Genomic DNA, 12,241 nt, shown 5'->3' with positions numbered 1-12,241 from the left:
TGGACTATGCCACCCGGTATCCCGAGGCCATTCCCCTACGGCGGCAGTGTCCAATGGAATCGCCCGGGAGCTGTTCCACCTCTTTAGTCGGGTGGGCATCCCGAACGAGATCCTGACAGACCAAGGTACGTGGTTTATGTCCCGCCTCATGAAAGAGTTGTGTGCCCTCCTGCAGATCAAGCAGATCCGGACCTCGTTTTTCACCCGCAGACGGATGGGCTCGTCGAGCGCTTTAATAAAACGCTCAAACAGATGCTGCGGAAGGTCATCGAGCAGGAAGGGAAGAACTGGGACCAGCTACTACCCCACCTAATGTTCTCAATCCGAGAAGTACCCCAATCCTCCACTGGGGTTTCCCCGTTCGAACCCCTCTATGGGAGGAGGCCACACGGCCTACTAGACCTCGCCAAGGAGGTGTGGGAAGCCCAACCGACCACCTTACGCAGCGTGGTAGAGCAGATTTACCACGTGAACCTGTTGAAGAAGTGGCACGAGAGAACAGCCTTGGCTGTGTTAGGGTCGGGACCCAGGACGCCAACGGTACCAGTGGAGGTCCCGAGCAATGAGGACCTCGACCCGGCCCAGAAGCAAGAGCTCAGGGAGCTCGTCGATCGGAACACGGCGGTCTTCTCCGAGAAGCCGGGCCGCACGACCCTCATTGAACACCACATCCGTACCCGGCCTGGGGAAACGGTACGAAAGAGGCCATATCAGATTTCGGAGGCCCGAAGGGAGGCCGTGAAACAGGAAGTGGAGGCTATGCTGAGGATGGGGGTCGTGGAAGAGTCCCACAGTGCATGGTGCAGCCCCATCGTGTTGGTGCCCAAACCGGACGGTAGCCTCTGCTCCTGTATCGAAAGGTTATTGGCAGGTACCGTTGGCAGCCTCCTCCCAGGAGAAGACGGMGTTTTCGACACCAGACGGGTTGTATCAGTACCGGGTGCTCCCGTTCGGTCTCCACGGAGCCCCGCCCACATTCCAATGGCTGATGAACAGAGTACTTCGACCCCACCAGCAGTACGCAGCAGCATATCTGGATGATATATCCACAGCCAAGGTTGGGAAGAGCACCTGACGCGCCTCCATGCGGTGCTGGAGGTTTGACTGTCTGTATTACTCTCTCTCTCTCCATGGGAGGATCTAAACTGTATTTCCTTGACTCCTCACGTCCTCTCTCCTAGCCTCCTTCTCAAAACCCATTGGAGGAGAAGGTCAGAGAGAGGGAATGTCAGGTTTTATCGGGAGGTAAGGAGAGAGGACTCGAGGAATCAAGGAAATGCAACTGAGATTTTCCAACTGTCCTTATTCCGCTTACTATGTCCATGTTAGTAGGCTTTTTGAGTATAAAATTCATGAAATTCATAAAGTAAAAAGTTACTCAATACTTAGGATAGCATTCATTATTAGTTGTACATAAACTCAGCAAAAAAAGAAACGGCCCTTTTTCCGGACCCTGTCTTTCAAAGATAATTAGTAAAAATCCAAATACCTTCACAGATTTTCATTGTAAAGGGTTTAAACACTGTTTCCCATGTTTGTTCAATGAACCATAAACAATTAATGAACATGCACTTGTGGAACGGTCATTAAGACACTAACAGCTTACAGACAGTAGGCAATTAAGATCACAGCTATGAAAACTTAGGACACTAAAGAGGCCTTTCTACTGACTCTGAAAAACACCAAAAGAAAGATGCCCATGGTCCCTGCTCATCTGCATGAACGTGCCTTAGGCATGCTGCAAGGAGGCATGAGGACTGCAGATGTGGCCAGGGCAATAAATTGCAATGTCCGTACTGTGAGGCGCATAAGACAGCACTACAGGAAGACAGGACGGACAGCTGGTCGTCCTCACAGTGGCAGACCACGTGTTACAACACCTGCACAGGATCGGTACATCCGAACATCACACCTGCGGGACAGGTACAGGATGGCAACAACAACTGCCCGAGTTACACCAGGAACGCACAATCCCTCCATCAGTGCTCAGACTGTCCGCAATAGGCTGAGAGAGGCTGGACTGAGGGCGTGTAGGCCTGTTGTAAGGCAGGTCCTCAGCAGACATCACCGGCAACAACGTCGCCTATGGGCACGAACCCACCGTCGTCTGGACCAGACAGGATTGGCAAAAAGTGCTCTTCTCTGACGAGTCGCAGTTTTGTCTCACCAGGGGTGATGGTCGGATTCACGTTTATCGTAGAAGGAAGGAGCGTTACACCGAGGCCTGTACTCTGGAGCGGGATCGATTTGGAGGTGGAGGGTCCATCATGGTCTGGGGCGGTGTGTCACAGCATCATCGGACTGAGCTTGTTGTCATTGCAGGCAATCTCCAACGCTGTGCGTTACAGGGAAGACATCCTCCTCCCTCATGTGGTACCCTTCCTGCAGGCTCATCCTGACATGACCCTCCAGCATGACAATGCCACCAGCCATACTGTTCGTTCTGTGAGTGATTTCGTGCAAGACAGGAATTTCAGTGTTCTGCCATGGCCAGCGAAGAGCCCGAATCTCAATCCCATTGAGGACGTCTGGGACCTGTTGGATCGGAGGGTGAGGGCTAGGGCCATTCCCCCAGAAATGTCCAGGAACTTGCAGGTGCCTTGGTGGAAGAGTGGGGTAACATCTCACAGCAAGAACTGGCAAATCTGGTGCAGTCCATGAGGAGGAGATGCACTGCAGTACTTAATGCAGCTGGTGGCCATACCAGATACTGACTGTTACTTTTGATTTTGACCCCCCCTTTGTTCAGGGACACATTATTCAATTTCAGTTAGTCACATGTATGTGGAACTTGTTCAGTTTATGTCTCAGTTGTTCTTGTTATGTTCATACAAATATGTACACATGTTAAGTTTGCTGTAAATAAACGCCGTTGACAGTGAGAGGACGTTTCTTTTTTTGCTGAGTTTAGATTGCATGAAAAGTGATTGAATTGAAACTCAGAATTCAGATACTCTTGTTGTTCTTTTACAAGACTAAAGGTGACATTTGTGTGTACCTGTATTGTTGCTACACATTCACTTTTAGTTTTTTCAGACACACACACACCTCTCCCCCACTCCTCTCTGTAGCTCAGATCTCCAGTGCCCTGCCCTCTTTCTCTTTATGGCCATGTCTGAAGCCCCCCTACTACATCTTTATGAGTAGTCCCTGTATCTGTCTGCATTTGTGCCAAAAAGACATGCTCTTGCTGCCCTCTTACAGATTACAGGTGATTTACACGCACATACATGCACACACACACACCTCTTTCGATTGTTTTGTAAAAATATTTATAACACAAATACCTATCATGTTGTTTCCTGTATAACACTGATGTTAATGGGAGAGGTGTGGTCTTTACTCCCAAATTTCCCCTAATATCACTTCCAAACTAAGAGAAACAATGAGACATAAAATATACTGAGGGAAAAATGCTATTTTATGGACAATGGTGGAAGGTTCTTAAAATAACCTTTGTGTTAGTGGCCTCCTAAAAGAGACGTTTCACTCCACGGCATGCTGCCATGCTAGAAATGAGAAGTAGGTGGTTAGCTTCTCCCTTACCTGGAGTGCCTGTCTATGGGCATTGTTGACACCGGCCCTGGTGACATCAGGTAGGTGACCATTTGGCGTGCCCATCTCCATCCGGAGCGGCTCCTGGGATGCCCTCCGCAGGTAGTTGTGGAGAGCACGCAGGCATCAACATTTGAAGGGCTGAGACCAAGAACTCTCTGGAACATTCTCCACCGGGCTGCCAGAATCCCAAAGGCGAAATTCAACAACTAACCTTGCCCTGGACAGTAATTTGTTGAACATCCTTACAGGCCTTGGCAATGGCAGCTGGTATCCAGGATAGGGCCTCATGAGATTGGAATGCAATGAATGACTGTAACTGTCTTGAACAACAAGTGGTCCTGGAGAAGACTAGCCTACCTTCATCAGGGCAGAAGGCACCCCACATTCTTTTCATTTGGTAACATTTAATAATTAAAAAAGGATTTTAAACAAACTTTGGGAAAAGTAATAGGCCTAATGAACATTCTGTGAAAGTACATCTGATATCACATAGGGGCTACTAACTAGAAAGCCCTTTAGCTAGCTAGGTTGCACATAAAATACAGTGCATTCGGAAAGTATTCAGACCCCTTGACTTTTTCCACATTTTGTTACGTTACAGCCGTATTCTAAAATTGAGTAAATATTTTTTTCCCCTCATCAATCTACACACAATACCCCATAATGACAAAGCAAAAACTGATTTTTTGAAATGTTTGCACATGGTTAAAATAAACCTTATTTACATAAGTATGTTGAGTCTCGCTATGAGACTCGAAATTGAGCTCAGGAGCATCCTGTTTCCATTGATCATCCTTGAGATGTTTCTACAACTTGATTGGAGTCCACCTGTGGTAAATTCAATTGATTGGACATGATTTGGAAAGGCACACACATGTCTATATAAGGCCCCACAGTTGACAGTACATGTCAGAGCAAAAACCAAGCCATAAGGTCGAAGGAATTGTCCGTAGGGCTCCGGGACAGTGATTGCGTAGAGGCACAGATCTGGGGAAGGGTCCAAGAACACAGTGGCCTCCATCATTCTTAAATGGAAGAAGTTTGTAACCACCAAGACTCTTCCTAGAGCTGGCCACTTGGCCAAACTGAGCAATCAGGTGAGAATGGACTTGGGCTGGGAGGTGACCAAGAACCCGATGGTCGCTCTGACCGNTCTTCCTAGAGCTGGCCACTTGGCCAAACTGAGCAATCAGGTGAGAATGGACTTGGGCTGGGAGGTGACCAAGAACCCGATGGTCGCTCTGACCGAGCGATCTGTGGAAATGGGAGAACCATCCAGAAGGACAACCATCTCCGTAGCACTCCACCAATCAGGCCTTTATGGTAGAGTGGCCAGACGGAAGCCAATCCTCAGGAAAAGGCACATGACAGCCCGCTTGGAGTTTGCCAAAAGGCATCTAAAGGACTCTCAGACCATGACAAACAAGATTTTCTGAACCAAGATTGAACTCGTTGGCCTGAATGCCAAGCGTCACTTCTGGAGGAAACCTGGCATCATCCCTACGGTGAAGCATGGTGGTGACAGCATCATGCTGTGGGGATGTGTTTCAGCGGCAGGGTCTGGGAGACTAGTCAGGATTGAGGAAAAGATGAATGGGGCAAAGTACAGAGAGATCYTTGATGAAAACCTGCTCCAGAGCGCTCAGGACCTCAGACTGGGGCGACGGTTCACCTTTCAACAGGACAACGACCCTAAACACACAGCCAAGACAAAGCAGGAGTGGTTTCGGGACAAATCTCTGAATGTCCTTGAGTGGCCCAGCCAGAGCCCAGACTTGAACCCGATCAAACATCTCTGGAGAGATCTGAAAATAGCTGAGCAGCGACGCTCCCAATCCAACCTGACAGAGCTTCAGAGGATCTGCAGAGAAAAATGGGAGAAACTCCCAATATACAGGTGTGCCAAGCTTGTAGCGTCATACCCAAGAAAACTCGAGGCTGTAATCGCTGCCAAAGGTGCTTCAACAAAGTACTGAGTAAAGGGTCTGAATACTTATGTAAATGTGATGTTGTCTTTTTTTATTTTGTATAAATTTGCCAAAAATTCTAAACCTGTTTTTGGCTTTAAAACTTCTTATGGCTGCAATCCCGTTAACGGGATCGATATGACAACAGCCAGTGAAAGGGCAGGGCGCCAAATTCAAACAACAGAAATCTCATAATTAAAATTCCTCAAGCATACATGTATCTTATACCATTTTAAAGGCAATCTTGTTGTTAATCCCACCAAAGTGTCCGATTTCAAATAGGCTTTACAGCGAAAGCACCACAAACGATTATGTTAGGTCACAGCAAAATCACAGAAAAACACAGCAATTTTTCCAGCCAAAGACAGGAGTCACAAAAAGCAGAAATAGAGATAAAATTAATCACTAATCTTTGATGATCTTCATCAGATGACACTCATAGGACTTCATGTTACACAATACATATGTTTTGTTCGATAAAGTTCATATTTATATCCAAAAACCTCAGTTTAAACATTGGCGCCATGTTCAGAAATGCCTCGAAAATATCTGGAGAAATTGCAGAGAGCCACGTCAATAAACATAAATATCACCATCATAAACTTTGATGAAAGATACATGTTTTACATAGAATTAAGAGTACACTTGTTCTTAATGCAACCGCTGTGTCAGATTTCAAAAAAGCTTTACAGCAAAAAGCACAAAATTCAATCATCTGAGACCAGTGTTCAGCCACAAAAGGAAGCCATACAGTTACCCGCCAATTGTGCAGTCCAACAAAACTCATAAATAGCATTATAAATCTTCACTACCTTTGCTCATCTTCGTCGGAATGCACTCCCAGGACTCCCACTTCCACAAGAAATGTTTGTTTTGTTCGGTAATGTCCATAATTTATGTCCAAATAGCTATTTTTGTTAGCGTGTTTGGTAAACAAATCCAAGGTCAGGAAGCGGGATCACTAAAGCAGACGAAATGTCAAAAAGTTCCGTAACAGTCAGTAGAAACATGTCAAACGATGTATTGAATCAATCTTTAGGATGTTTTTAACATAAATCTTCAATAACGTTCCAACCGGAGAATTCCACTGACTTCAGATGTGCGATGGAACAGAGCTCGCTCTCATGTGAACGCGCATGGTCAGAGCATGGTCAGCTCATGGCAGACCTGACTCATTCCTGTCTCCTTCGGCCCCACTTCACAGTAGAGGCATCAGACAAGGTTCTACAGCTGTTGACATCTAGTGGAAGCCGTAAGGAAGTGCAAACTGATCCATATCCCACTGTGTATTCGATAGGCGATGAGTTGAAAATCGACCAACCTCAGATTTCCCACTTCCTGTTTGGATTTCTTCTCAGGTTTTTGCCTGCCATATGAGTTCTGTTATACTCACAGACTTAATTCAAACAGTTTTAAGAAACTTCAGAGTGTTTTCTATCCAATACTAATAATAATATGCATATATTAGCAACTGGGACTGAGGAGCAGGCCGTTTACTCTGTGCACCTCTGGGCACTTTTCATCCAAGCTACTCAATACTGCCCCTGCAGCCATAAGAAGTTCTTTAATACATTTTAGAATAACGCTGTAAATGTAACAAACGTAACAAATTACGGTATCAAGTCAAGTAAGGACACGAGGCACAGATCTGGGGAAGGGTCCAAGAACACAGTGGCCTCCATCATTCTTAAATGGAAGAAGTTTGTAACCACCAAGACTCTTCCTAGAGCTGCGGCCACTTGGCCAAACTGAGCAATCAGGTGAGAATGGACTTGGGCTGGGAGGTGACCAAGAACCCGATGGTCCGCTCTGACCGTAATTTGCATTTTGCATTTTCCTTACCGGAGACAAATGGCCAGGCGTTCAATTGGGCTGATGGACTCCCGGTAGTTGGTATCCATCCGGGCGATCCTGTCTCCAACCATCTGGAGCAGGTGATCGAACTGGCTTCGGTCCAGACAAAAGTAGCTTTGGAATTCCTCTCCAAACAGTCAAAGCTCTTGAATGAGACGGTGGAACTCCCCTGCCTGCTTTTGGGACTTCAACCATCCCTGGACCCACACAGACCAGAGCTTTCGGCGGGGCTGGTCCCAGTCCAACAGCACGATCAAGACCACCTTTTGCAACATTGGTCTCATTGTTGAGAGAGCCTACTCTCTACTATCTTGACTATTTATTATTGTAATTTCCTTCAACTATGCATTTTGAAGATAAATTATATTATAGGCTGTCACAAATGTGTAGATATCATCGAATAAATAATGTTTTTTACTTTGTAAATCAGTTTTATAAAAAATTTAATGAAATTCTGGAGTCACACTTTTTTTTAAATTATGTAATCCCACAATATTTTTTACTAGACATGTGTGAAGTTCAACATTCACAGTTTGCTACTTTCTGTCAAGTCTAGTTCGATAAATCCAACATATGGACCACACAGAATGCATTGCAACTTCCGCTGCAATGCAAACGCAGCGTTCCATTGGAAATTAATGTACTTCTGATGTAACCAAAAAGCAATGACTCAGTCCGTGTGATCTAGGTGTAAAGCCTTCATCACACCTACCGTGTTTTTATGCAAAATGGTACGCAACATCCTCTGGATAAGCATGCAACAAAAGTTCAACATTCACCTTCTGCTACCATTTCCTTCAAGCCGTCTAAGCATACAGTTTGATGCATAGTTCGATAAATCCAACATATGCACCACACAGAACACACTGCAACTGCCTCTGCAACACAATGCTGCAAACGCAGTGTTCCATTGGAAATGAATGTACTTCTGGTGTACCAAAATGCAATAACACTGTCGGTGTGATCGAAGCTTAAGGGTTTTCACATTTCATGTATGTTTGGTGAATCGTGTTTAATAGGCCAGAGCAGTAAATGTAAGCAGCTCATCAGAGCAATAAAGGAAAGGATGCAAAGAAGAAAAAGAGGCGAGGAAAGGAATCGACTTCACACTAGTGGGATATGTCCTGAGTGGTAGCCTACCTAATAACCGTGAACACCTGTTTGAATAACCACGTGGTTTGCTGCGGAGTTGTTTGGAGTGCATAAATTTGGAATCCAATCCGGTTTTAAAGGCGAGAAAATAGGCGTTCTGTTTTTAAGGTAATTTAAGATTTATCGTTAGGAAATGGCACCTAAAAAAACGGTAGCTTCCGAAGAAGGAATCGCATCTTCTGAATCTCCCAATAAAGATGAGAAAGTGTCGGGAAAAGCCAAATCCGGTTTGTAACGCATGTGTTGTTTAGGCCAATAAGGGTATCCTGATATTTTGTTAGTTTACGGTTATAAATTGTTCATTTTCATTTTGTTAGAGTCCAGCAAAGCACCTGATGTTGCACGGAAAACCCCCCTTCATCCACCAACGATGATAATGGTCAAAGAAGCGCTGCAGGAATTGGACTCTCGAAAGGGTGTTTCCTCGCAGGCCATTCGTAACTACATAACAGATAAATATCCATCTTTGGACCAGGTGAGGTTGAAGTACATGATGCGCAAGACCCTGAACAAAGGAATCGAGAGCGGGGTATTAGTGAGGCCACCTAACTACACTGCAAGCGGCGCACAGGGGAGGTTTCGGGTAAGTGACCCTTACCTATCTTTTTTTGGTTAGGATAATTAACTAGGACTACAGATGTCAACCAATTAAATACTTTCCTGTGGTAGCGTACCTGCCAAATGTGCCTATTGGATTTGGTGCCACCTTTTTAATTCACATTTGAGCATCGGTGTTTAATATACAAGTTAACGTTACATCAAAACATTGTGTTGAACATGGGTTTGCTGTTTATAAAATGTAGTTTGTCTTCACCCTCCCTTTCCAGCTTGCAGTCAGGGGTAAGGTGAAGGAGCCCAAGCCTAAGGCCACTGAGAACACTGATCCCAATGTGGTGAAGGCTTCCAAGGCTGGAGCCAGGAAGACCAAGGAGAAGGAAGCAGGTAAACAATCTATTGTGCTCATCACTCCTTGGGTTTAGATGTAACCCTATCTGCCCAATTGGTTGGGATAATTGTTGTATTGAGGGCATTGAACAATGTAGGGCTGAGAATTGCCAGGGACCTTGTGAGGCGTTATCACGATACTTAGGTGCTGATGTTCCAAACCCAGATAACAAGCACACCTTTGGCCGACCTATGAAATTGCATGGGGAATGTGTCGTTTGGAGCACGTTTGCACATTGGGAAGATGTCGATGAGACATCAGAATAGAATGTTTGTCTAACTGATGTATAAACAATGTAGAGTGAAGAATTTAGGCATTCTAAATTAATCTGCAGGACATTGGGCAGATGTATTTGTGCTATCTGGGAGCATATTGCTCACTGTCTGCTGCAGAGCATGAGAAATTAGTTTTAATCAGTCATGGAAATAAATGTGCTGAAAACATATTGGCTCACTAATTAAACAGATGGAGCACAAGCTATAGGATGAACAATGCGCTACCTAGAAAAAATCAGTTTTTACAAATTGCTACTTCGAGTCGAGGTATTGGTATAATATCGCAGTACCTCTTTGTCAGAACAATGCTAATTCATGACTTGTAGATGTATCTCATTTCTCCTTTTTGTGGTGTCCATGATTGCATGTCGCTCCATTTACATCACTAGTTTCTGAGAAAAGAACTACAGCCAAAAAGCAGGAGAAGACTTCAGAGGCAAGTTGTTGTTTTTTCTGACTATTGGCGTAGTTCAAATGGCTTTGGTGGGTAAGCAGTTTATGTACCTTGGTCATAATGGGTACTGTTCTGTTTGGGCTTTATCATGGCAAAATGTTAGCTCTAATCAATGGGTGATTGTATGGTTAATCTGACAGTCAATTTCATGTTCAAGGATGCAAAACCCAAGAAGGCTCCTGGTGGCTCCAAGGTGGCCCCTACGAAGAAGCCCAAGGCGACGAGGCCTGCCGTGGAAGGAGGGGCTGAGGTGGCTGCTGAGGACCAGCCCAAAGCACTGAAGACCACCAAAGCAGCCAAGGGCGAGGGGGCGGCCAAGAAGGGCGAGGGGGCGGCCAAGAAGGGCGAGGGGGCGGCCAAGAAGGGCGAGGGGGCGGCCAAGAAGGGCGAGGGGGCGGCCAAGAAGGGCGAGGGGGCTCCTGCCGCTAGAACCACAGGGAAACGAGGCAAGAAGGGAGCAGCTGAGTGACTGTTCTCCTTTCATGCAAATGTGGGTTTTAAAGATTTACTTTATGTTTATGAATAAAGCTTATTTTTTGAAGTTGTTGCGGTATCCTTTAATGTAGACCTGCATACTAAACTCAGAAAAAAGAAATGTCCTCTCTCTGTCAAGAGTTTATTTTCAGCAAACTTAACATGTGTAAATATTTATAAGATTGAACAACTGAGACATAAACTGAACAAGTTACACAGAAATTGAATAATGTGTTCCTGAACAAAGGAGGRGGGGGGGGGGGGGGTTCTGGTGTGTCCACCAGCTGCATTAAGTACTGCAGTGCATCTCCTCGACTGCACCATATTTGCCTGTTCTTTCTGTGAGATGTTACCCCGCTCTTCCACCAAGGCACCTGCAAGTTCCTGGCCATTTCTTGGGGGAATGGCCGTCACCCTCCAATCCAACAGGTCCCAGATGTGCTCAATTAGATTGAGAGCCGGGCTATTCACTGGCCATGGCAGCACACTGACATTCCTGTCTTGCAGGAAATCACGCACAGAATGAGCAGTATGGCTGGTGGTGTTGTCATGCTGTAGGGTCATGTCAGGATGAGCCTGCAGGTAGGGTACCACCATGAGGGAGGAGGATGTCTTCCCTGTAACACCTCGGACAAGCGCAGTCCGATGATGCTGTGACACACCGCCCCAGACCATGACGGACCCTCCACCTCCAAATCGATCCCGGTCCAGAGTACAGGCCTCGGTGTAACGCTCATTCCTTTGAAGATGAACACATCAAAGAGCACTTTTTGCCAGTCCTATTGCGGACAGTCTGAGCACTGATGGAGGGATTGTGCGTTCCTGGTGTAACTCGGGCAGTTATTGCCATCCTGTACCTGTCCCGCAGGTGTGATGTTCGGATGTACCGATCCTGTGCAGGTGTTACATGTGGTCTGCCACTGCGAGGACGATCAGCTGTCCGTCCTGTAGCGCTGTATTAGGCGTCTCACAGTACAGACATTGACATTTATTGCCCTGGACACATTTGCAGTCCTCATGCCTCCTTGCAGCATGCCTAAGGCACATTCACGCAGATGAGCAGGGACCCTGGGCATCTTTCTTTGGTGGTTTTCAGAGTCTGTAGAAAGGCCTCTTTAGTGTCCTAAGTTTTCATAATTGTGACCTCAATTGCCTGTAAGCTGTTAGTGTCTTAATAACGACCGTTTCACAGGTGCATGTTCATTAATTATGGTTCATTTTACAAGCATGAGGAACAGTTAAACCCTTTACAATGATCTGTGAAGGTATTTGGATTTTTACAAATTATCTTTGAAAGACAGGGTAATGAAAAAGGAACGGTTCTTGTTTTGCTGAGTTTTACCTCAGCTGCTGTATGAAGGAAAAGGAAACCGCACACTGCTCTTGATAGTATCACCGATATTTAATAAGCTTACGTATCGGCCACACGGCCTTCGTCAGAGCTTTTGGGATTTTTTGAAAGTTGCACCCTTACTATCAAGAGCAGTGTGCGGTTTCCTTTTCCTTCATCTTGTTCAATTGATGCCATGCACCTGCAAATAAGATTGCTCAGATGTGCGAG

General features: G+C 45.7%; 1 protein-coding gene across 1 annotated transcript; it reads left to right on the top strand.

Annotated features, from left to right (window-relative positions):
- Positions 1-8,558: 8,558 nt before the first annotated feature.
- On the top strand, positions 8,559-10,747 carry h1m (linker histone H1M). The gene is made up of 5 exons (XM_023997492.2): positions 8,559-8,758; positions 8,849-9,114; positions 9,359-9,473; positions 10,142-10,188; positions 10,364-10,747. The coding sequence occupies exons 1-5, from the start codon at positions 8,665-8,667 to the stop codon at positions 10,673-10,675; spliced, it is 834 nt and encodes a 277-aa protein (XP_023853260.1). The 5' UTR covers positions 8,559-8,664; the 3' UTR covers positions 10,676-10,747.
- Positions 10,748-12,241: the final 1,494 nt, after the last annotated feature.

This window comes from Salvelinus sp. IW2-2015, linkage group LG11, assembly GCF_002910315.2.
Source record: "Salvelinus sp. IW2-2015 linkage group LG11, ASM291031v2, whole genome shotgun sequence".
Taxonomy (NCBI): domain Eukaryota; kingdom Metazoa; phylum Chordata; class Actinopteri; order Salmoniformes; family Salmonidae; genus Salvelinus; species Salvelinus sp. IW2-2015.
This window is presented reverse-complemented; position numbering and strand designations above follow the sequence as displayed.